General features: G+C 42.8%; 4 protein-coding genes across 8 annotated transcripts; 2 read left to right on the top strand and 2 right to left on the bottom strand.

The window, feature by feature from the left end:
* Positions 1 to 176: 176 nt before the first annotated feature.
* ccdc32 (coiled-coil domain containing 32) lies at positions 177 to 3,066 on the bottom strand. The gene is made up of 4 exons (XM_051389684.1): positions 2,931 to 3,066; positions 2,393 to 2,648; positions 1,243 to 1,396; positions 177 to 984 (listed from the first exon to the last, which is right to left on the bottom strand). Exons 1-4 carry the CDS (start codon positions 2,976 to 2,978, stop codon positions 795 to 797), a joined length of 648 nt encoding a protein of 215 aa, XP_051245644.1. The 5' UTR covers positions 2,979 to 3,066; the 3' UTR covers positions 177 to 794.
* An 83-nt stretch (positions 3,067 to 3,149) lies between these two features.
* On the top strand, positions 3,150 to 8,632 carry pcmtl (l-isoaspartyl protein carboxyl methyltransferase, like). 2 transcript variants are annotated; one of them, XM_051389676.1, is made up of 9 exons: positions 3,150 to 3,236; positions 5,716 to 5,851; positions 6,396 to 6,500; positions 6,630 to 6,661; positions 6,773 to 6,877; positions 7,007 to 7,127; positions 7,236 to 7,321; positions 7,620 to 7,789; positions 8,008 to 8,632. In XM_051389676.1, exons 2-9 carry the CDS (start codon positions 5,734 to 5,736, stop codon positions 8,042 to 8,044), a joined length of 774 nt encoding a protein of 257 aa, XP_051245636.1. In that variant the 5' UTR covers positions 3,150 to 3,236; positions 5,716 to 5,733; the 3' UTR covers positions 8,045 to 8,632. The 2 variants fall into 2 exon arrangements, with proteins under 2 accessions (XP_051245636.1, XP_051245638.1); XM_051389678.1 differs by having other exon boundaries at positions 7,972 to 8,632.
* A 509-nt stretch (positions 8,633 to 9,141) lies between these two features.
* rpusd2 (RNA pseudouridine synthase domain containing 2) lies at positions 9,142 to 11,805 on the top strand. 4 transcript variants are annotated; one of them, XM_051389675.1, is made up of 5 exons: positions 9,142 to 9,223; positions 9,374 to 9,448; positions 9,491 to 9,904; positions 10,113 to 10,409; positions 10,593 to 11,805. In XM_051389675.1, exons 1-5 carry the CDS (start codon positions 9,218 to 9,220, stop codon positions 11,409 to 11,411), a joined length of 1,611 nt encoding a protein of 536 aa, XP_051245635.1. In that variant the 5' UTR covers positions 9,142 to 9,217; the 3' UTR covers positions 11,412 to 11,805. The 4 variants fall into 4 exon arrangements, with proteins under 4 accessions (XP_051245635.1, XP_051245634.1, XP_051245633.1 ...); XM_051389674.1 differs by having other exon boundaries at positions 9,374 to 9,904; XM_051389673.1 differs by having other exon boundaries at positions 9,171 to 9,448.
* On the bottom strand, positions 11,773 to 26,972 carry disp2 (dispatched homolog 2 (Drosophila)). The gene is made up of 10 exons (XM_051389664.1): positions 26,647 to 26,972; positions 22,095 to 22,239; positions 21,634 to 21,905; positions 21,333 to 21,362; positions 21,095 to 21,218; positions 20,363 to 20,478; positions 18,919 to 19,034; positions 18,077 to 18,174; positions 17,687 to 17,845; positions 11,773 to 16,611 (listed from the first exon to the last, which is right to left on the bottom strand). The coding sequence occupies exons 1-10, from the start codon at positions 26,739 to 26,741 to the stop codon at positions 13,267 to 13,269; spliced, it is 4,500 nt and encodes a 1,499-aa protein (XP_051245624.1). The 5' UTR covers positions 26,742 to 26,972; the 3' UTR covers positions 11,773 to 13,266.
* Positions 26,973 to 27,488: the final 516 nt, after the last annotated feature.

Below are 27,488 nucleotides of genomic sequence, written 5' to 3'. Positions count from 1 at the left end.
TTTGCAAATATGTCCTCACTCTCAGTCTTTATCTCAAATAGTTCCTCCTCATAAAAGACAAGAAGAAGAACGTGCACACACATAAAATTCAGTGCATGAGAAGCTGTTCCTCAGCTAGTTAAATATAAGTGCCCTTGTGCCCTTGTTTCCACCAAGGAGCAGACAAACAAACAGAATCAATTCTACTTGTTTTTTATTGAAACATGGGTAAAACTTCACATGTAAAATCAACATGGTAAACATAAAGATGTTACACAATATGTTACAATATTTTCAGGAATATATTCTTACTCTAGAGGTCCGTCAGAAAAAATGTTTGATTACAGAAAAATAATGTCTCTGCAAGATAATTAACAGCGTACGTCATCAGAGTCTAATTTACAACACGAGACTGTGGTCCTTCATTAGTCTTTGCATTTGTATTGAAAGTAGAGCGCCATTCTTGTAACAGATACTGTAGTCACTACACAGATTACATGTAAATTCTACTGCAACAGGACAAACAAGTCTAATTTCAAATTCTTCATTATATATTTTTATGGTGTGATTTGTTTGAAGGGATGAATAGCAAGGACAAAACACGTGTGACTGAATAAGTACTTAACACTCAGTTGCTGGGGATACAGAGGATGATGAAGGGCTATAATTGCCTCTTTGACCACTGTTAACAAAAGCTTTGGCCAAAACACTGCCATGAGATAATGCAGCTCAAAATGAGCATGGCGGTAACAAGTCACCCTTACTGAATGCGTGCCAAATGAGTTCTTCTTTTAGTGTGACTATTTTAAACCCACTCATTTCTCCGGGCTGTGAGTATCATCTTCCTCGGGGTTGTGTCTCTCTCCGTCCGTGTCCTCTTCGTTCTCTGTCTGGTTGGGTTCAGCTGCTTCCTTGCTCTGAGACGGCCTCAGGAGATATTCCAGCTCCTCTGCGCTGATGGCCACCTTCTCAGGAATCAACCACCTCTTAAAGTGTTCAAGAGCACTGGGGAAGGAGGGGACGTACAAAAGCATGAGAAGATATCTATTTCGAGGTCTTTACTACCAGGGAGATTGGTGTTGTGCATGCAACACAAAATGTGAAGCAAATTACACAAACTAGTAGGTTTAGAGGATATTACAGGAAAAAAACAACAGCCGATGGGAGTTATTCCTGCAACAACTGAAGTTATAAGAATATATAAAAATATTATATGTCAATATCAATGCAGTATGTGTGTGTAACCCCTCCCTCCCAGCCTACCTCTGATCCATTTCACCGCCTTGGAAGAGCTCTGAGGTCTGGGCGTCGTGCAGAAATCTATCCCAGCATTCTTTCTTAGCTTGAGACAACGAGCGCAACATGTCCCTGGAGGTCACATCACTGGACTGGCCCTTTAGTTTCTTCAGGCGGTTCTCTGCACCAAAAAGTAGACAAAAAAATACTATATTTTGCATTTTAAATCAAAATGCTGACATTTCAGGGGCAGTATATATATACACACACACAGTCCATCAAAATGAAACACATCTCTAAATGTACCATGCTTTTTTTTGCCACCATCAAGGTGGTTCAGTCTACATAATGTCATTACAGTTTTATAAAGCCCAAGGTGATTATATCAAATTGCTGATTTTCCCCAAACACCACTGCAAAATATTAAAATATTCAGTTTACGATTGAATGAGTCAAAGACAAACAGCACAATTAAAGAACAAGAAAACAAGGAAATGTCCTGCATTTTTGTTTGAAAAATGACTTAAATCAATTGACTAATCAATGTATATATGTCATAGTTATAACTTATAAATCACTAGAAATACTAGGTACACAAAATAACCATTCGGAGTAAAATAAAAAGATATAATGCATTAGTAATGTGGTCACAGGTTTACCCACAGTATGCTACAGCAGAGGTGGGCCAAGTTTTATGAAATAAAACCTTCAAAGAACAGTATAGGGGACATTTAATGTAGCAGACACCATCTATTTAATGATGATTACACAATTCTCACAAAGTATCTACAGCAGAAAACACATCAGTATCTACACATTTTTATATGAGACTGACTCAAAACCTTTTTGAAATGATAACTGTAAAGTTTAACCAGTGTTTAGTGTAATTTCTATACAAGTTGCATGACACATTTATGGACTCCATGAGGGTGAACCTAACACAACCACAGACACAACTATGATGAAGTTAAGTAAAGTAAAGCACTGCACACTGGAGAAGAGTTGGGTGACATGTTTTCATTTTGATGGACTCTGACACACCATCAGGCCTACAGAGAAATATATGTTGGATATATGTGGCTATAGTCTCCTGGATGGAGGACAAGGTGAGCTAAATGTAACCTGAAAGACCTACAGGCAACAAAGGGTGAGGAAGAGACAGGAAGGACGCTTGTACCTAAGCTGGCTATGTAGATCTCAGAATCCTCCATGGGTTCCCATTCGGCACCAGAGGAACCAGTATTTGTCCCGTTTGACTGTCCATTGACCCGGGTTCCGACCTGTGCTGCTGGCTGGAATGAGTCTTTGAACTCCGGGTTGTTCTCTGGAGCCGCTTCAGCTCGCACCTCCGGCAGACTGGAGCAGATTTCGGACCACAGCTCCCCGCTGGACCGGACCTCCTGTCCCTCGAAGTCGTCAACCATTGTGGTGTACTGAGTTAGAACAGATGTCAACATCAGTTTTAAACACCAGCTAGCGTTAGGCTCATATTGTTGTGGTCTGGTTCTTTCACTAACATCCAGTGTGTTCGTTAGACATTCAGAGACAAAAGAGGGAAACTACGCAATTTTCCCAAAACGAAGAGCAATCAGAACTTCATTTATATAAACACACTTGAGCTAGGATTTGTTTAACCTGTTGTGTTGCCTATCGTTGTGCATTTTAAATGTTCTTCAAGCGGTTTGCCGTCATAATAAATTACAAACGTGTCTTACCTGTGCGAACGTCTCAATAGATAAACTGTTATATTTCTCCAAATGCATGAATGTAAAGATTAAAGATTAGCCTCGCTAGCTAACTGTGTCCATGGTCCACAATCTTTAATGAGAAACAGCCCACTTCCTTATTTAGGGTGATATGATTGGACGCTGTAACCGCCTATCAAACTGCTTCGAGATGATTGGATCTCCGTTGGAAAGGACGCTTCTGATTGGCCAGGCGCTCTGGTTCGCTGAGGCTGGAGCCCGGAAGTATGTGTCAAGCTGGAAGGACGGATCGGTGACGACTGGAGAGCTATAAAGGTAAACAAGCTCTGCTGACCTCCATTAATGACTCTAACCGTGAGCATTGACTATTTGAAGAACTCACAATAGCGTTAACAAATGATCAATAACAGTATGTGTTTAAAATGCAACGTTAACTTGTTATTATGGCTGTAAACTGTGAAGCTGGATCAGTTACAGTCAGTGTGTGTGTGTTACAGTCAGTGTGTGTGTGTTACAGTCAGTGTGTGTGTTTACAGTCAGTGTGTGTGTGTTACAGTCAGTGTGTGTGTTACAGTCAGTGTGTGTGTGTTACAGTCAGTGTGTGTTACAGTCAGTGTGTGTGTGTACAGTCAGTGTGTGTGTGTTACAGTCAGTGTGTGTTACAGTCAGTGTGTGTGTGTTACAGTCAGTGTGTGTTACAGTCAGTGTGTGTGTTACAGTCAGTGTGTGTTACAGTCAGTGTGTGTGTGTTACAGTCAGTGTGTGTGTGTTACAGTCAGTGTGTGTTACAGTCAGTGTGTGTGTTACAGTCAGTGTGTGTTACAGTCAGTGTGTGTGTGTTACAGTCAGTGTGTGTGTGTTACAGTCAGTGTGTGTTACAGTCAGTGTGTGTGTGTTACAGTCAGTGTGTGTGTGTTAGTCAGTGTGTGTGTGAGTCAGTGTGTGTTACAGTCAGTGTGTGTGTGTTACAGTCAGTGTGTGTGTTACAGTCAGTGTGTGTGTGTTACAGTCAGTGTGTTACAGTCAGTGTGTGTTACAGTCAGTGTGTGTGTGTTACAGTCAGTGTGTGTTACAGTCAGTGTGTGTGTGTTACAGTCAGTGTGTGTGTTACAGTCAGTGTGTTACAGTCAGTGTGTGTTACAGTCAGTGTGTGTGTGTTACAGTCAGTGTGTGTTACAGTCACTGTGTGTTACAGTCAGTGTGTGTGTGTTACAGTCAGTGTGTGTTACAGTCAGTGTGTGTTACAGTCAGTGTGTGTGTGTTACAGTCAGTGTGTGTTACAGTCAGTGTGTGTGTTACAGTCAGTGTGTGTTACAGTCAGTGTGTGTTACAGTCAGTGTGTGTGTTACAGTCAGTGTGTGTTGCAGTCAGTGTGTGTTACAGTCAGTGTGTTACAGTCAGTGTGTGTTACAGTCAGTGTGTGTTACAGTCAGTGTGTGTGTTACAGTCAGTGTGTTACAGTCAGTGTGTTACAGTCAGTGTGTGTTACAGTCAGTGTGTGTGTGTTACAGTCAGTGTGTGTGTGTTACAGTCAGTGTGTGTGTTACAGTCAGTGTGTGTGTGTTACAGTCAGTGTGTGTGTTACAGTCAGTGTGTGTGTGTTACAGTCAGTGTGTGTTACAGTCAGTGTGTGTGTGTACAGTCAGTGTGTGTGTGTTACAGTCAGTGTGTGTGTACAGTCAGTGTGTGTGTTACAGTCAGTGTGTGTTACAGTCAGTGTGTGTGTTACAGTCAGTGTGTGTTACAGTCAGTGTGTGTGTGTTACAGTCAGTGTGTGTGTGTTACAGTCAGTGTGTGTTACAGTCAGTGTGTGTGTTACAGTCAGTGTGTGTTACAGTCAGTGTGTGTGTGTTACAGTCAGTGTGTGTGTGTTACAGTCAGTGTGTGTTACAGTCAGTGTGTGTGTGTTACAGTCAGTGTGTGTGTGTAGTCAGTGTGTGTGTGTAGTCAGTGTGTGTTACAGTCAGTGTGTGTGTGTTACAGTCAGTGTGTGTGTTACAGTCAGTGTGTGTGTGTTACAGTCAGTGTGTTACAGTCAGTGTGTGTTACAGTCAGTGTGTGTGTGTTACAGTCAGTGTGTGTTACAGTCAGTGTGTGTGTGTTACAGTCAGTGTGTGTGTGTTACAGTCAGTGTGTTACAGTCAGTGTGTGTTACAGTCAGTGTGTGTGTGTTACAGTCAGTGTGTGTTACAGTCACTGTGTGTTACAGTCAGTGTGTGTGTGTTACAGTCAGTGTGTGTTACAGTCAGTGTGTGTTACAGTCAGTGTGTGTGTGTTACAGTCAGTGTGTGTTACAGTCAGTGTGTGTGTTACAGTCAGTGTGTGTTACAGTCAGTGTGTGTTACAGTCAGTGTGTGTGTTACAGTCAGTGTGTGTTGCAGTCAGTGTGTGTTACAGTCAGTGTGTTACAGTCAGTGTGTGTTACAGTCAGTGTGTGTTACAGTCAGTGTGTGTGTTACAGTCAGTGTGTGTTACAGTCAGTGTGTTACAGTCAGTGTGTGTGTTACAGTCAGTGTGTGTGTTACAGTCAGTGTGTTACAGTCAGTGTGTGTTACAGTCCGTGTGTGTGTTACAGTCAGTGTGTGTTGCAGTCAGTGTGTGTTACAGTCAGTGTGTGTTACAGTCAGTGTGTGTTGCAGTCAGTGTGTGTTGCAGTCAGTGTGTGTTACAGTCCGTGTGTGTGTTACAGTCCGTGTGTGTGTTACAATCCGTGTGTGTGTTACAGTCAGTGTGTGTGTTACAGTCAGTGTGTGTGTTACAGTCAGTGTGTGTTACAGTCAGTGTGTCCCTGCAGGGAGATCCGGTGTAGGAGATGCGAGCAGCGTTGCGCCTGGCAGTAGTGGCAGTCCCTATGGGTGTGCTGCTGTCCCGGACCATGGCGTGGATGTCCAGCGGCAAAACACACCCGGAGCTCATCAGCAGGCTGAGGGGTAATGATGAGCTGATGTCTGATATAGTGAGATATTTGACTGAAAAACCTCCAGCTGCACATTTACAGATATTTTGATATTTTGAGTGTGACAGTTTAATTTTTAATATAATACTGTCAGTGTCAGTGTCTGTATTGATTGAACATTTACATACAGTATTACACACGTATCAGTATGTATGAATATCTACACAGACACACAAGGATTCACAATACATGAACAGAGTCTCTGTACAACAAACAAAATAGTCGAAACAAAAATAAATAAAGGATTGCATTAGGAAGATACACTTTAGTTAAAGTCTGTCGTATTTGGACACTGCAGAGAGCTACTTATATAAAGGAAAACACAGACCTTTATGGGAAAGTGATTAAAAAAAATGTGATTAGTATTGGTATACAACCCAATGCTGTTTCCATTCTCATTTTCTTTGTATTAATTCATTTTCACCTGACATTAAAAGGGAACCACAACTCAATGGAGTTCAGCCTACATACATATTCCGGTTCAGTTCGCTGTCATTGCCTCGTCTTTTCTCCTCCAGATCACGGGGTGATCCGCAGCGACCGAGTGTTTGATGCCATGCTGGCTACAGACAGAGGGATCTACTCTACAGATTATCCTTACGCAGACTCTCCTCAGTCCATAGGTAGGGTTAGGGTTAGGGTTAAGGTCACTCTTCCTGTCAGGTATTTGAGTGAATATGTTGTGTTTGGAAGTAACAGCTCTTTCCTGAGCACAGATTGTGACTCTATGTTATGAAACTTTCTTATCACAGGCTACAGGGCAACCATCAGTGCACCACACATGGTGAGTAACAAACACCAAACTGTTTTCAGATGTGAGCAGATATCTTAAGACGAACTATAATTCAGTGATGTAACATACACGTGATGTTTTCCTTTGGGCCTGGTTTGACAGCATGCTCACGCATTAGAGCTGCTGAGTGACAAACTAACTGAAGGGGCAGCGGCATTAGATGTGGGATCAGGAAGTGGATATCTCACTGCCTGCTTTGCAAGGATGGTAAGTCCTATATAAAATATACATGTTTCTTACTGTACAAATATCATTTAATTAAAGTTTCTCACCTAAGTTGGCATAATATGCAGTATACGACTGAGTGAAATAGCTGCATTTTTCTGTTGATTGTAGACAGGACCCAGCGGTAAAGTGGTTGGCATTGAACACATCGATGAACTGGTTCAAATGTCAATAAAAAATGTGCAAGCTGACGACCCAGAACTGCTCACCTCTGGGCGCATCAAACTTATAGGTGAGTCAGGATGTGTCAAAGTCATGCCTCCTTTCAAATGTAGATGTTGAAACTACACGGCTACAAAAGGCTACACAAGTCATACCTACATCATACATCTGTCCACAGTGGGAGACGGCAGACTCGGCTACCCAGAGGGAGCGCCGTATGATGCCATTCACGTTGGTGCAGCTGCACCTACCGTTCCTAAGTCTGTAAGGAAACATGCAGGATGACTTTTACTCCTGTGAAAGTAGAATATAAAAGGGTATAATAAGATAAATTGTGCATTCATTCAGCTGCATCCATAGTCAACAAACAAGACACAGCAAGTTAAGGTTTAAACATATTGTAGTATATCTACATTAGAAAAGTAAGTCTTAAACAGTCACTAAACATGATCTTCCCAAGTGCTGTAAGCTGTGGGGGAACATTGATATGCAGAGGACACTGACTGAACTGAACTGATCATCTTATATGAAATTCCTGTATTTTCTCCTCTCTTTATTAAAGCTCTTGGAGCAGCTGAAGCCTGGTGGGCGGTTGGTTCTCCCGGTGGGCCCTGACGGTGGCAGTCAGGTGCTAGAACAGTACGATCGGCAGAGTGACGGGACCTTTCTCAAGAGAGCTTTGATGGGAGTGGTTTACGTCCCCCTGACTGATAAGAGGCGTCAGTGGCCTGGGTATTGCACGAAAACACTTATGACTTATCACTTTTAAACCATGTATGTTCTGACCAACACCTGTACGTTATTTTTAAACATCGCCTCCAACAGTCCAGGGTGTTTTATGCAGTCATGAGCCACACGCACCAACATCCTGTAGCTTGTTCCTGATGATATCCATGCTATCCGTCTCTCCCCAGAGGTGAGCTCTGACTGCAGTGTGGTTGCCCCTGCAGGAGGTGGCGTTGGTGCTGCATCTCCGGGGCCCCATAGCACTCCTCGTGGTTTCACTGAGTTCCAGACTTAACGGCCACCTGCCCCGCTGGGTTGTCACCTAGCAACATACAAGGAGGATCTCGCTCTGTTTGCCCGACCAGATTGTCTTCCAAGAGCTCTAAACAGTGAGTAAGTGAATGAGTGACCACCGCTGGACTGATGACCTTACTCCCATAATCCTTGGAGTCAGTTGAAGTGATTCACGGTATTGTTTATGGGTCAGGAAGTTCAGCTATGAGAAAAATGCAATTACAGCTTGATGAGGTGAAGTTTGTGTTCTGGATGTGGGAAATTCCTAAGAACTTGTGTGTATACTCATGGGAATGCTTTGGTTATGAATGCAGTAACAAATGAAGACAAACCCAAATAAAAGCCAAGAAACTTAAATGAAAATACAGCAAGTTAACAAAGTAATATATATTTTGTGGTAAGAACTTCTTATTTGCTTCATATATTGTATATGTTGGATATGCCTGGCTGACATTGTTACAGAGGAGGCATTGTGCCAATAATATTTTGAAACTATACAAATGTTGAATTACGTGTACACTTAAAAGATTTATCAATAAAACCTACAGAAAGAGATACTTGATTGTTTTCCTTTTTTAAAAACTGATTATTAATGCATCAGGGTCAGGAAAAACTACAGGAAGGACAAGGAAGAATTACACTACATTTAATACATTATATAGTTAAACATTCATATAAAAAAACCACAAATGTTATCATTGTCTGCAGAAGGAAACAAATCTGGTTTCATTACATTTGAGAGATCTCTTCAGCCATTATTTCCAAAACTAGGCAGCTCACACCAAAACTATCTAGATAGATAAACAGCACTACAGGTAGGAGAAGAAAATAGACATTTTTGACTTTGGGGTGAACTGCCCCCTTTAAGGCATATCTTCTGACACCTACCACAAACGACTCTCATCCACATGATGAAGCAGCTACTAAACACACACAATGAACAGTTGATGGCGATAATGCCCCGGGAAGTAAGGAGGTGATCTGCACCTAAGGACAAGAAAAAGAAGAAGATATAACGATATATAAATATTTTTATATTTATATGTGTGTCTGTGGTTGAACTACAAATTAGACTGGTTGTGCTGCGTGTGACGTCATCACCGTGCGCCTTAACTCTGACGGACCCCTAGCTAGAAAACAATGCACGTGAGTGTTTCGTTTACAGCTTGTAGGAAATATAATTGGTTTTTCCTCGCAGGTCGGGTTGACAGGCGTGTAAACAGTCACACACATTCTCCCGTTAGTGGGTCTTATTGCCTATATGCTCCACTGAGTCGCCCTTTTCCCGCCTCACAGTGTCAACAGAGGAGCGCGACGATGGAGCAGGCAGCGGCTGAAAGCCCGGCGGAGGTGGACGGAAACCCGGCGGAGGTGGACGGAAACCCGGCGGAGGTGGACAGAAGGCCGGCGGAGGTGGACGGAAACCCGGCCGAAGAGGCGACAGAGACAGCCAAACGCAAAAGCGACGAGCTGGACCAACCCGAAACGAGGGGCCGAGGGAAGAAGCGGAGAGGAGCGGGAGGGAAGAAGCTGCGTCCGGGCGAGAGATACATCCCCCCTCCGCAGAAGCGGAACCCGGGGGTCAGCTTCAACCAGGAGCACTTCAACGAGACTAACTACTACTTTGAAGGTGGTCTGCGCAAAGTGAGGCCGTACTACTTTGACTTTAAAACTTACTGCAAAGGTCGGTGGATTGGGAAGACCCTCCTGGAGGTGTTCAAGAAGGAGTTCAGAGCGGAGTCCATAGAGTATTATCAGAAGGCGGCCAAAGAGGGTCGCATCCGGCTGAACGAGGAACCTGTGGAGGACCTGTCTGTGGTGCTCAGGGTCAGTGTCACCGGTACATGTGTATGCTTATACGCTGAAGTACTCAGCAGTCTGGGTCCAAATCCTAATACTGCTATTTGATGGTTAAAAATGAGTTATTGTTTATTTAATATAACAACTGGTGCTGAATGGTGACGGAGTACGCCAGCAGGTCACAAATTACCATTTAACATTGTGACAAAAGCTATAATTTAAAAACTCTCCACAGAATAACGACCACATGAGGAACACAGTGCACCGCCACGAGCCCCCTGTAGTCGGGAGACCCCTGAAGATCCTGGTGGACGATGGTGAGGTGCTTGTGATCGACAAGCCTGCCTCCATCCCAGTCCACCCCTGCGGCCGCTTCCGCCACAACACGGTGATTTTCATCCTGGGAAAAGAGCTGGGCATCCCTGAGCTCCACACGGTCCACAGACTGGACAAGCTCACCTCAGGAGTGCTGCTGTTCGCCAGGACACTGGAGACCTCCAAGAAACTGGACCAGCTGGTGAGAGACAGACAGGTACGTTCAGGACAGGGTGGATTTTAAGACAGTGGATCCTTTTCACAGCAGCCATTGGTAACACCTGTGTTTACCCTACTATTTTATGTAAAAATGCCGTGCTGTTAAAAAGCTCTTTTTACAAGTCCTTTTGCTGTGTATCATTCTAAAAAAATTTCCTTTTTACTTTGTGCTATCCAACAGCTTGAAAAAGAATATGTGTGTCGAGTAGACGGGGAGTTTCCGGAGGGTGAGGTGATCTGCGAGGAGCCCATCTTGGTTGTTTCCTTTAGAATCGGCCTCTGCCGAGTTGACCCAAAGGGGAAGGAGTGCAGAACCGTCTTTCAGAAGCTGAGCTTTAACGGAAAAACCAGCGTGGTCCGCTGTTTACCCCTGACTGGACGCACACACCAGATCAGGGTCCACCTCCAGTACTTGGGCTTCCCCATCCTCAATGATCCCATCTATGGAGCCTCAGCCTGGGGTCCTCACAGGGGGAAGGGTGGAGTGGTGGGAAAGAGTAATGAGGAGCTGCTGCAGGCTCTGATAGAGGAGCATTGCTCTCAGGAGAGCCTGCACCTGTTGGATATTCCGGATGATGTGATCGGGATTGAACAAGAGGCAGAGAAAAACCAAACATCTAAGAAAGCAGATAAATTAGTTGGCACCGCAGAACCTAACGCAAGTGGAGAAAGTCACCAGACACTGATTGATACACAGGTGCCAACAGGTTGTAGCTCAAGCGGTGAGACGGTGAATAAGGGGAGTCAGGGCGGCACAGACTTAAACACTAACGATACCTCTCCAACCAACGGAAATCAACCAGAAGCAACTGACTCCACTCACAAAACTCCTGCAGGGACCAGAGACCACCTGTGCAGTGAATGTAAGTTAGTACGACCGGATCCTACAGAGAAGGAACTCATCATGTATCTCCACGCTTTACGCTACAAAGGACCTGATTTTGAATATTCCACACCTTTACCTGAGTGGGCCAAAGAAGACTGGGTGGAAGCGGATTAGAGCTGACCTGATGGACACCGTTGATGACATTTAGGTTACTGGCTTCATGAATGTATATATTTAGAAGTACGAGCAGTACTTGAGTCCTTGAGTTTTGAGTTTTGCATTTGTATTGAGTTCTGCAGTAACTTCTCTGTTGGTATATAAAATGCCTCAAAATTAGTTTTATCATAAGCTGTTTCCCCCAGAATATTTTCCTCCAAACTGCCTGAAACCCCAAACAGAAAATTGAATTGTACTCATTCTCATTTTTACTTTTAATACCAAGCATATTGTTTTAATTTCATTTAATCCCTTTAATTAAGCCTGTAATATGTCTGGTACTCCAACCATGATTTGAAAATAAATGAAAAGCCAAAAGTTTGCAGGAAAATAAATGATTTATTTTATTTCATTTTTGTGAAAAATTAACAACATTGACACCTGTACATCGTAATGGTGGTGACCTTTTTAATTTCTGCTGTTCATAGAAAGCCCGTGAAATGTTTAATTTGCTCTAAGGCAGGTTATTCTGCTGAGTGATGTAACATGAAGGCTCATTGAAGAGTTGTGATTATACAGTCAAGATGTCAAAAGCAAACACTTCTTACAAAGAGAAAGCTTAAAAAAACGCTGCTCATAGGCACATTTGTCTCTTCTTCGTCCAGGTCGGAACCACCATCACTACATAGACACATCTCTCATTTTAAGGTTTCAGACACATCCTTTGCACAAAACACACAGTTTCAGCATATGAAACGACCTGTTGAAAGACATTTGGCACATGCTGTTCATGTCATAAATACTATTATTTGAATGTTACTGAGACAAAATCAGCTGACGTGACCTCTCAGCTGTGGGACGGGGTGTAGTTAAAGGCTTTCTGTTCTGTTGGAGTTTGTGTTAACAGTGCTGCAGCAAGGTCTATATACACATTGTGAGCTGTTGAAGCAGTGGCATGAGATGATACAACTACCGCTTTACTTCTTTTCAAAGGCTAAGGCATACGCTGACATCCATAGATCCTGGAATAGTATGCACCTTAATTGACCAACAGTGTATAAACCCGCATGTCGTGTTATATCTTTTAGAAACCCTTTATATCTTTTAGTACATTAAGTAAACATTACATTTTTTGGCACTGACACCGTAATAAACGACATGACTTTTAATTCGACAGTGAAACACTAAATGCAAACAGGCCATGACACTACAAATGACACATTACTTATTTTAGGTTTCTGGTTTTCTACGTCATGGTCACAAAGCACATACTGTACATATTATTGCCACAAACCGTTATGTGACAATGCAGCTTTTTCTCTGTGAACCTCACAGTTGTCTTTTAATATTCCATTAATAAGTCCATTCATTTATATGGCTCATTAAGGTCAATTCCAGCATGAAAAAAGAATCCAGTTACTATAACCCAGTCTGTGCAGGTGTTAAAAAGTTCCAGGCACAAAGTAAACTCTGTAGCACTTGATTGATGATTTTTGTGTTGTCAACACACTGTAGCTATAGTTTCTTCGAAGTGTGACATTGGTGCAAAGTTGTGGCTGAAAGACGAGCTCCTTCCTCCGTCTCCTGTCTGACAATGCTGGGTTCATGCTTTGATATGACCTTTGTCTGTAGAAACACTCATGCTGTGACCTTATTCATTTGTAACATACACTGTAACAACCTTAGCAGCAACATTAGACAAACATGCCGTCACATGTTACATTTGCAGTTGGCTTATATTTCCTTTGAGTGTTATACAAAAGTAACAGTGTATGCTCCTTTTGTAGTCTATATGCTAAGGTCAGTGATTCCTCCTTTATATAAATTCAGAGCAATTAATGCACAGTGTTTGCAAAGATTCCTCCAACCTCGCTCAACACGTATCCTCCCGCTGTCCATCTCTCTTAATCCACACGTCTGGCAGGTCTGGCTTACTGTTGGGTAAGATGACAACTTCTTCGCTCTGACTGGTGCGGCCCTTATTAGTCTCATAAACGGTTTCTTTCAGTGAGAGATGAAGTGTATCTCTCTTGCCGTTAAGATGTCCCGGTTGTAGCTGAGCCTCTTCTTCTTTTCCTTCATTTTGCTGCGTGTTGGAAGGCCCTGGCTCGATGTCACTCAGGCATGTTTCGTTAGAGTCCTCCAGACCCTCGCAGGGGCTCTGAGACTGGGAGGAGATGTGTCCTTTGCTGGAGTGCTGATGGCGATGGAGGCTCTCCTCTGTGGTTTGTTCGTCTTTGCTGAGAGACGGTGGGTCGATGGTCTCCAGCGTGTGGCTGATGATGGTTTCCTCCATGCTGGAGGATGAGGAGAAGGATGAATGGCTCCAGTGCGTCACCCCACCTGACTTACCTCTGCATGTCTTACACAGCAGCTTGTCCGTAGCTACTTCTTCCTGTGCCAGGCCTACAGGCCGCAGGGTGTTTTCTTTGTAAGGAGATGAAGTCTGGAGAGCTGGAGGTGCTTGGCAGATCTTATGTTGATGGCTGCACATCTCCTCACAGTCCCCATCCATGTTACTCCTGCCCACATCTTTCCCACAGTACTCAATCTCATCAGAGAGCACAGAGGGCCGGTTGGACAGCTTACTGGTGCAGGTGCTGTTTTCAAAGCTGTCACTCAGTCGATAGGCCAATGGCTGCAGCTCGAACTGCTCCGGCCCTCGGCCCCCGCCTCCTCCTGATCCAGCCTGTTTTTGTCTCTGCTGACGTTGGTGGTTGGGGTAGAGATAGCCACCTGCCTCTTTGTCATAACTCCTCCTCACTCTAGACCTGCCAAAGGCCCCATTAGCAGCCGAGGCTGACGAGCAACCGGGCTCTACTGCCGAGCAAGAGGCCAGCGTGCCATCAGTGTGATCTGAAAAACACGGCAGTGTGATCTTTCCACAGTTTTTCTGGGGTCCAAAAAAGCAGCACAGGGACTGGAAAAAAAATGTTGCAAATCCGCACGCTACACATTTCACCAAAAACAGGAAAATCCCCAGTTTTCTGAGCAGCAAGGCCGTAGCAGGCAACATGATGATCCCCATGGAGAAAAATGCACCAGAAACTATTGCTACAGGACATCCCATCCTTTTAGTGGCGTGTGCTACTTTCCCAATTTTGTCTGAATGTGGAGCCAAGCTGTAGGATATGCAGTAGTTAGCTACAAAGTCAACAGACAGCCCTGCTGCTGATGATATAAACAGAGCCTCGATGCCGCTCAGCTGCCATTCAAGAAGAACCAGGAGGCCGACGGTGACAAAAACACTGCCGCCTACAGCTGCAGTCCCATATAAGCTCAGTGGAATATTCCAGGTGGTTAAGAGAAGCAAAGCAAACGTGAGAGCTACTGAGAAGCCAGCTACTACCAGAGTCTCTGAACTCAAAGACTGTTGTAGGTCAAAAAGAGACAGATGACTGATGAACCACCCATTCTCCAGCCCCTGTGGTGCTCCTGATATTTCTCTGTTAAACCATGTCAGGATTTCTCTGTAGAAAAGACTGGTTCTGCTGAAGTTGAAGCTGTAGAGGTATGTGGTTTTGAATGCCAACACGAGGGCAGCGACCCTGCCATCTGGCTGGAAGTACAGGCCTCCGCTGTGGGCCAGATGGCCCTCGGCATAGTTCTCCGCCAGCATCATACTGAGGCAGTTCTCAAAAACGCTGGGAGGGTAGGGAAAAGGGATGTCATTACAGCAAAAATGGAGGGAGTCATCACTTTCTGAGCACCGTCTGACAGATACCCAGTGTATTAGCTGCTCCACAAGACATATATTGTCTGTCATAAGATCTTTATCTTCTGGTGACGGAGGGGAATAAAAGCTTTGGTTCTGAACCCGTCCACATAACTCCCTCAACCAAACCTGAGCGTCAGACCGGCTCATGTTAAAGTCTGGGTCAAAAACCAAAGAGCCGTTGCTCTTGGGGTTAAGGTGATCGCCGTTATCAGTTGGCTTTACACCCCAAACAAGCATTAGTGTCACGGGTTTATCCTCTCCATTTCTCTGTCTCTCAAACATAAACATGTGATGATACTCTGCGTCGTATCTTTCAAATGGGTGACTGGAGCGGAAGAGCTGCGTGACTCTGCTGTCTAAGGTAGGTAGCTTCATGCCTGGGTCAATGCAGGACATGTACATGCCCCCAGCGGCGAGCACTGCAAACCAACACACCCAGATGTACCTAAACTTCACCACTCCACAAGGCAGGATTTTCATAAATAATAAGTTGGAAGTGTCTGTGAGACCTCTTTTTAATTCTCTCAGCTTCTGACCGAGAGTGAACAGACATCTCTTACGTGAGCTTGTGTCCCAGAAGCCGCCTGTGTTTTTGGAGCAGCATGGTTTCCATCCTTGTGCCGCTACAGATGCAGAGGATCCCTCTGTGTAGCGCTCACGCAGAATGAAAGAGCACGGCAGCCACACTAACGCCAAGATTGAGCTGATAAATGAGGCAGTTCCGAGATAAACAGAGAAACATCTGATTGCTGTGATGCTACTGAGATAACCAGAGAAAAACGCTGCGCTGGAGGTCAACCCTGACGCTAAAATCAAATAGCCAACTTCCTGCAAAGCTCTGTTTACTCTCTTCTCCAGGGAGGCTGAAGGATTCTGGGAAAGCTGCAGATTCCAGAAATCAGCGAAGATGAAAACCTGATTGGAGCAGCTTCCCAAGAGGATAAGAGCTGCTGAGAGGTTGACCAGTGGGAAGAATGTCAGGCGAAATGCTACTTTGTAGAAGAAATAGGAGGTCAGGAGGGAGCCTGTGATTGCTATTGCAGATAATGTTACGATGAAGAGAGAGTGGAGATAAAGAGCCATAGTGAAAAGAAGAGACACGACCGCTAGGACAGGGTAGACTGAATCTCTCGCCAGGTAATACTTGAACAGCGTCTGCTTGATGCCGAAGTCCATGCCAGTGATAGTCGTATTGTTGTATGTCAGATCTCTGCCTTCAAGACTGTTCATGTACATCTCCATCATGTGCTCTCCTTTGTCGACAGGTAAGAACACAAGGCTGTACTTCAGTGTAGGTATTTGGTATTCAACTGTCTGCGGGCCAAGGAAGTCTTTATCAACCAGGAAGTGCAGGATTTGGAACACCACGCGGGACTGTTTACAGCGGGACGGGACAGAGGAACAGCCGCCATGTTTGGGTCTCTCCACACAGGCTTCCACTAGATGTCCTTCATGATAGTACGGAGCACATTTCCGGAGAAGGTTCAGAGACTCAGACACCTGGTGTGAATGGGAGACAATGGCAAAACTTTGAATCAATACACCTTCAGACACTAAAACGTATTCAGTGCACTCCAGAGTGTATTGTAAGTATTGTACATTACCCACTTTCCCTTACACTGCATCAGCAACATCAACTCAAAGGAAAAGTTTGACAATTTGGGAAACAGTTATTTGCTTTCTGGCAGGAAGGTAAATAAGAATTCCTCTCTCATATCTGTTTGACAATTTAGTGTTTTACAGGGGGTTATGTGGGTTATGAATTGGCACTATACAAATAAAATTTAATTGAATTGACAACCAATGGAAATTGCAGGAAGTCACTGCTCCCAGCCAAGACATAGTCCTGCACATAAATATGTACAAATTAAACCGATTAAAACAGGTTAAATAGTGCGCTTTAGAGGTGTTGGCAAGTTAATTTTATTACTTTTGGACAGCTAGCTGTTTCCCCGTTTCCAGGCTTTGTGCTGTGCTAAGCTAAGCTAACCAGCTGCTGGATGTTATTTAACGGACAGACACAAGAGTGGTATCAATCTTCTCATCCAACTCTTGGCATTAAAGCAAATACGTGTATTTCCATACATGTTGAACAAAACATGTTGAGCAAAACTGAAGTACACTGAAAAGAAGTCCTAGAGACTGCGTGACACTAGTGTAGTTTTTTGTGTGGTAGCTGCACTACAAAAATCTCAATATGACCTCACATATTCTTTATTCTTTATCTTTATTCAGTTATTAGCCTCTAAATGCAAGATAAAAATGTTAAAATAATCTTAACTCAAGCCACTTTTATTTGTTTTTTTATGAGCAAACTCCATTTGCTGATGAAGACTGGGAGATACAGTTGGAGAGAAAGAAAAAGCTCTTCAGTGGACCGTGAGTTAAGATTATTTTCATTGAACTACTATTTCCAAGGTCCAAATTGAACTTTCAAGCTTTGTATTAGATTTTTTTTTTTCTTAAACAACATGCTCCATGGACCGTTTACTCACTGTACAGTACAAGATGACTAACTCAGTGTACCATTCACAAAACCCTACAAAAGTAATTTGTTTGTTTGTTTGTCCCGTACCTGGTGTGAGGTGAGGCTGAGGCAGCAGGAGGCATTGGTGAGAACAGCCAAGTAATTCCCCAGAGACCAGCTCGGACAGCAGCCGCTTCTGGACGTTCCTTCCATCTCCCCCCTCACATGCTGCTGGCACAGGTCCTGGAACTGAGCCTGAGAACGAATCTGTATGAGACAAGGGAAAGATTTTTTGAACACATGCCCAGTTTTGAAATGTACAAAAACTAATTAATTTCAGATGAGGCAGTGCACACAAAGTAGTGTTTTTAATTTCAGCAAAGCATTTAAATGCATTAGAGAGTGAGATTTGATAGAAGATGATGACTAAAGAGATGAAGAATTAAGCAAGCATGAAGAGCAAAGGCGAGATGCAGGGCTGAGTAGATCATAGCGAACCCTGGATTGCTCCATCTCACACATGGCGTGGATGGCCTTCAGACTCCAGAGACTGGCTGAGTTCTCTGATCGAAACACCAACTGAGCCAAACGCTCGCCTGCATGGAGAGAGACAGATGGATTCACCATACAGGAACAAGATGACCAGCAGTGAATCATCACTTTGTTGGAATGGTTAGAAATTGAGAAAAAATAGTTAGTTTTGAGGGTATGAATTTAGGTAAAAACCAGGTTACCAATGAATTCCTTGTGTGTTATATACTGCTGTCTGTGTTGAATAATAAATTGGCTACATAAAATGAAAACCTCAAGGCTTGGAATTGCTAATAAATCCATTTAGAGAGCTTTGTTGGTGAGGCAAACAGAAGTAAAGTATTTGATCTACAAGCATACTATTTCAAAGTAGAGCTTAAAGAACAAAATCTGGGAAAACAGTTCTCTTTGAAGCCACACTAAAAGCTATTATTCACATCTTCTAACTATGTCACTATTTTTTGTGCATTTGCATTTAACTAATAAGTTGTCACTGCTTTCGTTAGTTTGCTCGGAGGGCTAACTATCCTCTAACAGGCTGGAGGGCTTTGCCTTCAGCTCGCAGTATTTACATATTTGTTGAAGTTTCTGCTGAATATGCACGTATCACATTTACATTGTTTCAATAATATATTCTGCTCTGTTGAATATGCTGGAGCCAGCAGTGTTACTTAACTCTACTAACTTTCCTAAATGTGCAATACAAATCTACAGTTAGGATGGTTATTTTGACGTGTTTGAAACATTTAATTATCATCAATGAATTTATGGTTTATTGACAGAGAATGAACTGATCAGCTCTGACCCACCTGGAGCATCACAGAGGAAGGTATCTGGAGATGAATCTCTCGCCAGCATCCTCTTAATGCGAAGCCTGGAGGAGTCCTGGCTGCCACTACCGTCTCCGCTGGCACCACCGCCAAAGCTAGTGATGATAGATACACACACACATGCACTTATTCAACCCCATTAAACACATACATTTTGTTCCAAACATAGAAAATTGATACAACAGTTTAATCATTTAAAACAAGCATTAATTGGAGTCACCTTATGAATCTAAGTCCAATATTTACTATTTTTCAGCTCTGTTTTTGGTCTCCACCATTTCCTGAGGGAGATATTTGCTAAATGCTCCGCCTTGTTCACCAGCTGGTTGCTAACTTTGTCTTTCTGTTAGATAGATAGATAGATAGATAGATAGATAGATAGATAGATAGATAGATAGATAGATAGATAGATAGATAGATAGATAGATAGATAGATAGATAGATAGATAGATAGATAGATAGATAGATAGATAGATAGATAGACTTTATTGATCCCAAGCTGGGAAATTGCAGTGTAGTGTGTTGTGTGGTGCTGCAGCCTGAAACAATGAGCTAAAAGATGCTTAAAAGCTCAGTAGAGCTGAGCGGAATTGCAGAGTCTGGTCGTAATTCTCAGTGGGTCAGTGAGTCACTATGAGTGATGCTTTTCGCATTACGCATAGGTAGTGGTAGAAGAAGGCAGCGTATCAGCTCTGGGTGAAAGTGTGTTATCTGGGGTCCTAATACTGTACATGGTGCAACAGCTACAAACAGGCACATAGAACACCTGGATCCTAATCATGGGTTGGTTGTCTGTTCTGTTCACAGGAGGAATCATACATTCACTGAGTGACTGAGGCTGGCTAGCCTGCTGAGGGTTATACAGTCATGGTGTATATATATGGACCCATGTGAGGAAGAAGCATGTCTGCACTCTTCTGAGCTCTATGTTTGCAGTGGTTAAGTTTGCTATCTGAATATCCAGGAAAAATGAAGGGTGCAGGATGTACAGATGGTGTTGTGGTCATGAAGTGGCTGACTGCTGCTCTCCTGAAGGTTGAACATGTTTACTATCAGACTGTGAATAATCTGGATACTTTCAGAGCGCTGTGGGTGGTTGAAGGAGTTGTGTGCTCTGTTGGAGAGACAGGAGAACTGTTTCTTTCTTTTTGATTTGTAAAATGCTTTATGGTTATTATGCGTTTGTTTTTTGTTTGCTGTCTTTACTCTATTTATGCACATCTGAGTTTGTTTGGTTAGTTTCGAGAGTCCATCAAATTGTTTAATAAAGTTATTCTTAAAGTCAAAGTCATTACAGGAGTTAATTTGATCATCTTAATAAAAAATATTGATTAGAACAGCTGTAATAACATATAATTTATTTTATTAAAATGTTATTGACTCTACATTCTTTTATTTCTGCTTATGTCAATATACTGCTGACCTTTTACTGAGCTGCTGTGGTAAAGGAGACAGAGTTTTTCCTGGGCCAGTATTTTCCCGCAGCTCAGACAAGCTGGACTGGCGAAGTCCGATGTATGTTCCCCGTGGCTCAAAGCCCTGAAGAAAGAGCAGACACACACACACACACACACATTCACACACAAACAGACATCAAAGCTTAAGACAGAGTGTGGACGCTGGTGCCCACACTGCAGCAGCTTACTGAATGAATTAGCATCATAAGTAGTCCATAATGTTGACTGAACTACCATAACAAAAACACTCAGAATGAACTTGTTTGGTAGATGATGAGGTGTTGGATGCTATCTTAAAAGAAGAGCCCCACTCTTCTAAAACCCTTGTGTAACCCTCCTAATGTACATCTTTTTAGATCCATCATTAAAGACGCATTGTTGTGCGTTGTTTCCATTTCAGTGTTTATCCTGAAAGCCTCTCAAAGGTGGGTTGACATATTTAATTAAGATGACAGCAAGTGTGACCTAACTCAATGTGGTTCATTGAACCTGAGATGAGACTCAAGTATACAGATACAGCTGAGATCATGAGTCTTAAGGGAAACATTAATTAACACTCAGCCTGAGGTGCTGATGGATGATTGTATTGTAGACTTGAAATAAGGGTGACAGTGGAGATACAAGAGAGACCGAAGGATTACATTTGAGACACTGTATGCTTTTGTATACATGTGTATAACCGTATGTTTGAGACTCACCAGCAGTGGGTCAGAGAAGTCTGGCAGTGGACCGATGAAGAGTCCAGCCAGTGAGCATCCCAGCAGCAGCACGGCACAACCCACCAACACTGCTAACGGGTAGTCCACTATCAGCTGGGAGTAACTGCCACATAGAAAACCACAGAAGAAGAAGTCGTCAGTGGCACCAAGTTAAAAATAGTCATCATGATCAGCAATACCTCTGGGTTTTAAAGTGAAAATTGGTTTCAGTACTCACTTTCTAAGGATGCAGTAGAGTCCTCCATCCCTGTAAATAATTGAGAACATCATTCTAATTATGATTCACTGATTCCACTTATTTTTGTACAGATTTAACAAGGTTTAGAGGTGTTTGTAGGTGTATTTTTTACTTTTGGATAGAGCCAAGCTAGCTGTTTTCAGTCTTATTGCTAAGCTAAGCTAACCGGCTGCTGACTCCAGCTTTATATTGAATCTACATAAATTAAAGTGGTATCAATCTTTTCATCTCTACGACAGAAACCATACAAACATATTCCCAAAAAGTCCTTAAAACACACCTTACTGTCACCACATGTCGCTGCGTCGGTTTCTGGGTTTCATTTGACCCGTGCAGCCAATGACATCTCACCGCGCCGTGACGAGACGTCTGATGGGCAGAACTGCAACCATGTCCCACTTTTACCATTACACCTCCTTCAGCGGGAGGGCCTGTTGTGTTTGAATGACAGTCGTGGCAGGTGTGTGGTTTGATTGGCCCGTAATGGTTGCATCGGGGACATTTTTGGGGCTCTAGTGAATCGTAGGCCCTGGCTTGAGGACCCTGGGGGACCTAAAGGTGGAACAGACATCGAGGATTCTGGTATCATACAAGTCTTTTGAGTGACACGTATGTATTTTTGCTGCTGGCTCCCAAATCCTGAATCTATTTCTAACATTTTGAGACATTCTGACTCTGTGTTAATGGGTCCCCAAATATCTGTCCTAAACAACACACAGTACAGTCAGCGCTCAGGCATACTTGGTGATAAAGCTGGCAGGAGGAAGAGGGTCTGCCGAGGCTGCTGCAGCTGTCACATAGCCCCCCTTCATCCTGGATGACTGTCAACTGGGCCTCAGTAGCACACTCGCTGTCAGGAGGGCACAGAGACACCGCTGGGATCTCACTGAGGAGAAGAAAAGACAGACAGGAGGAGAGAAAGATGGGTGAGAGGGGGTGAAAATAAAAAGAGATGACAAGAGGAGGAAAATATGGTTGCAAAGAGGAGAAGTGACTGACAGATAAGCAGGAGAGAAAGAAGCAACAAAGCTCTTTTAAACATTAGGTTCAAAAGTTCAGGCAGGGAATGTTTATAAAACTTAGACATAGGAGACATCTCAGTCTCTCGACTGCATTCTTTGCTTGGCTTCACCTCATATTCAACGGAGAATTGAGCAGGCCAGCAGAATTAATGAGGTAAGGAATGGATTTCTGGGTAACACACTGTGGCTACTGAAAGTAAGGAGGCCCAATTAAAAAAGAAAGGAGGAGGGGGGAAGGGGGCCTGAGAGAGAGAGAAGAAAAGAGAGAGTGAGAGACTGTTTTCACATCATGTCACAGACCACATTATTAGAGAGGTAGGTGGCTGTCCAGGATAGATAACATGAGACTGAGTGAGGACTCATGGGTAATGGCAGCAGTCAGGAGAACCCTGGAGTGACGTGTGTAATGATATGATTGTCTCATCTCTGTTTGTAATGTATTCTTTTCTTATTCCTACAGTATCAGCTGCAAGATCACTTCATGAAACTTGGATAAAAATATATACATTTTTTTAGCCACACTAGCGTTATAGCTGTAGGGATGGCAGTGTTGGTCCACTGGTTCAAAAATATAGCTGTTGGATATTGGACCAGGATTTTGGATTTTGTCCAGATATTCGTGGTTCCAAGTAGAGAAATCCTGATGTCTTTAGTATCTCCTGACTTTTTATCTACTGTCAATTTTCAATTTCCAAGATTTGGTTCATGATCAAATACCAGAGAAACTAATGACAGTCCCATCAGCTACTGTGTGTTTAGCTCACCGTAAAGCCCCACAGACCTACTAGCAAGGCTGTAGACTCTAATTCTTGTATTCCACTCCTTTAAGTAACAAATTTCAATAAAGTATTTCTGATTCTGATTCTGATTCTTTTCTACTATATGAACATATTTCAAAACAGATAAATGTTCTGCAAAATTCACCAGTGCAATAAAACCATTAAACCTTTAAACCTGGCACCCGGTTAGCTCATTCGGTAGAGCTGGTGACCCATGTACGGCATTGCTGCAGTGGCCTGGGTCCGAATCTGACCTGCAGCCCTTTGCTGCGTGTCATCCCCTCTCTCTCTGCCCCCCTTTCCTATCTATCTTCAGCTGTCACTATCCAATAAAGGTAATAAAAGGCCAAAAAAATAACTTAAAAAAAGAAACCTTTAAACCTGTGAATGCTGTGCTTCCAAACATTGTTCAAACCTACAGAACTTTATTTAAAGAAAAATGTGAAATGTGAAAAATCACAACGATTTTAGAAGCAAGACATGTAGAATTCTTCCATTTGATGGCATGGTGCAACCATAAAAATATGGGGTATTGGGTTTGAACACATCACACATTATAGCTTCAATAAAGAGCTGGAACAAGCTGATGCAGCATATACTGTGAAATATTGTCAGACAGGGTAGAAAAAGAAGATTTTTCCAATCTTAAGTCTAAAGGGGAAGACTGAATGGTTAAATCTGATCACAGTCTTGCTTTTCAGTCAGATAGGATCATTTATTTAGCTTTATTTAAAAAGTGTTGCTCAAGTGCTCCAATACTCTAGTTGTATCTCAGTAAAGGGGCCACAAGGTCTGTATAGTCTACCACATGCTTGTTTTTCCACAGAAGACTGGATGCAACCGCACTTCCTCTCTTGTCACCATGGTGACAGAGTAAGTCAACAGAGCCTAAATGACCTCACACAGTTTTATTTGCATCCCATAATAAGGCGCACAGATGATGAGTCTTCTGTTGAATTGGTGTTATACAGTAGCAGAAGGATTATGGAGCTGATTAATGGAGCTCAGTGACAAACTGAACCTCAGTATTTTGTGTTCATATTACAATAAAACTGTAATATGATCTAAATAATAAATAGCTCACAGTGTACTCAGCAGCTCTTTGTCGCATAGCAAATGTTTGTCATCTAGTTTAGCCTATTTAGAGGCTAGAGAGAGTGAGTACACTCAGAAAATCTGGAAGTCAACACTGTTTCTATTGCTGTGGCATATATGCTATGCGTAACCTGTGCCTGGCAGTGTCCTCACTACAGGGTTCGGGATAATTATTAGTAGTTAAGCCTAGTACTCCTCTTTGCTGGTTTTTCACAGGGCACACACACACACACACGCACATTTCAAACTCATTAATATTTTAGTGGATGAATACAAAAATACATCCAGGGAGGTGTCACTGAGCTGCTCCCCACACCGAGAGAATAAAAGGACGTTTGCATTGTGCACTGTGACTGATGTCAGAATGACATCATAAATCTGAGAAACATCGAAACAGCAAAGTGTATAAGACGAAACAAAAGTTGCTCTCATTTCATTTTACGTAGTTGTCAGATTGTTAGGTACACTTAACTAAAACAATGCAGCCCAATACAACAGTAAGACATATCAATGAGGGTAAATATTAAAAACACCTTGCAGTATAAAGCATTATAATTCAACAGCACCACCAACTACAGCCTCCAAAATGACTTTAAGTTCAAGCAACTCCTCTCTGAAACTGTTCATATAAACACTGAACATTTCCACCTTCATAAAGGGTAAGATCTATTCCTGGGCTATTGTATCAGACTGGTTTAGCTTTAGCTACGTAGACCTAATAACAATGACTGAGTGGATGAAGTATTCAGATCCTTTACCACATTGTAAAAATACTTAGGTATGGTAGGGAAACACTTCATTACAGCTTCAGTTGCTTCCTCGACAGCTGGGAAACAAACACAGTTGGATGAATAAAGATACGACAGGGAAATGTGCCATAAAAGACAGCATGCAAACAGAGCAGAGTAATGTGTTTCTGTGAAAGTAAGGTAGGTAAGGGTAGGTAAAATCCTGCCTTGAAAATATTACTAAAGTAAAGACATGCAATTGTTATCAGATTATAAATGTTCTTGAACTGTAAAAAGTAAAAAATGACTAATGCAGACAAAATGGCCACTATGGGTGTTACACAACTCTATATTATATTATTAAATCATTACTGATTAATACTGATGCATTAATTGCATTTTGCTGTTGTAGTCGGTCAAGCCGCAGCAAATTTGAACAATTTTACACACAGTGTGTCATATTTTTTCCTCCTTCATTATGTAATTGAAGTTGTAGTTGGACTAATTTTATTCCAATCTTCCTGTGGTCCAAACTAACTGTTAAGTTAATTAAAACTAAGTAATGTGAGCACTTATCTAAGCTGTAAGAACAGAACAAGACAGCTTTAAGGCATTCAGAAGACTCCAGCCGGGAGAATCACAAAATAACCAACAGGCTATAAAGACTATCAGCTCTACTACTCTCTCCTCTGTCTGTCTCCCTGCCAGTCAGTGTCATGTCCTTAAAAATCTCCTAAACCAATCACCCCCCCCCCCCACACACACACACACACACACACACACACACACACATACACACACACACACACACACAAAAAGGACAAAAGCTCAGGCTGTATGCAGGAGGCAAACTGTTAACCTTCCTAAAAAAAAAGAAAAGCTGGTTTCTGTGAGGGTGATATGAAGAGGAAAAAAGACTTGAGGGCCTTCATATAGGAAAAGAAACCAAGAGAGGCAAAAATGTGGCCTGTTGCTGAGCGAAAGCATGGCAGGCCTCAGCTGTTTCCAGCCCGCCTGTCATGCTGGAAGCCCCTTGGCCATTTTTATATGCAGCAGAGTGAGTGACAGGGTGACATCAGTGACCCAGAGAGCCAGTCTGACTAAAGCTGGATGTTGATGACACTGAACAGATCTTACAGAAGTCAACTAGTGTAACTGTGTGAGTATGTGTGTTGTTTGTGTTGCTACTGCGTAGGGTATATATGTCAAAGGCAAAAACATAAAAGCTTGTTTATGTGATGAAATCAAAGAAGGCACCAGTGATTGTTTATCACCTTGTTAAAATACTGATGTACAGTGTGATGCCATAGAATTAAGTAATGTTTGACCTGAACATGTTGTCATTACCAAACATACAATCTCAAAAGTAAGTTGACCAAAGCACATGACCATCTCTTGGTCTCACCAGCAGCGCTTGCTGTAAATAATGTTGAAATGACAGTTATAACAGTGTGATGGAAAAATAACCGCCGCAAGAAATCATACATCCAGTACAGAATCCTATTGTCCACAAGCATAAACACAGCTGGATTGAACAATACTCACACTGACCACAGGAGGGTAAAGACACATTCACGTCTACTACTGTAAATCTCTTTTTTTTTTTCCTACACTAATCAAGTTACACACTAAGCACCAGAGAATCCATCTACTAAAAAAAACAACCCACCTCTGGCAAGCCTGCTGAATTTCCCTTTCATCTGTAGGAGAATCATCCATCATTATCGCATCCGTGCTTTCTCCTATTATCGAGCAAGCATCCATCTCCCTCCTGATTCCGCTCAGAGCTGAATTTTTGAAAGAAGGCAATTATGAATTTCCTGTTATTTTTGAATTGGGGTTTAACCAAACAGCCTCCATCCGTCCGGTCTGAGTCCACGAGGATCAGAGGCACGGGCTTGTTTCTGAGGCTGCTACTACAGAGCAGCACCGGGGCTGTTGGGGTTAATCTGCCCCGAGCTGCTCGCTGATTGGCGGAGCCGCGGTGATGCTGAGGACGCTGCTTGGTCGCTGTCCAACCGGCCGCGGTGCTGGAGCACAAAGTGACGGGTAGTATGCATCAGTGTCGGCTTAATTGGCTCGGACAGGAGTTAAAGCTGCTGTTTCATCTACGTTATGAAGGTGCGCAGGCGCTGACGATGTGTTCAATTAAACAATCACTTAATTGGGACCTCCAGCTGCTGATCACCGAGGTGTTCAGTACTGCGAATGCGCCATATATTACTCCTGCCAGGGAGGGTGAGGTGAAGTCTGGTAAATGCTATTATCCCCAATTTCCTTTATTTAAATCTGTACCAATCAATAAGGAGGAGAGAGAGATCATTAATACTAATATTGAATAATTGAATTGAACAAAAGTGCGAGACATACATACACAATAGTGTCTTTATTTAAAGCCCCCCTTCTGTTTCCCTCGACTGTTTCTTCTCTTCCCACAGTTGGATGTTTGAGCTTCACTGTGCAGAATGATGTACGTGCAGAGTTTGGTCCTGGTCCAGTTTGTAACTTATA

Source organism: Dicentrarchus labrax, unplaced genomic scaffold (genome assembly GCF_905237075.1).
Source record: "Dicentrarchus labrax unplaced genomic scaffold, dlabrax2021, whole genome shotgun sequence".
NCBI lineage: Eukaryota > Metazoa > Chordata > Actinopteri > Moronidae > Dicentrarchus > Dicentrarchus labrax.
This window is presented reverse-complemented; position numbering and strand designations above follow the sequence as displayed.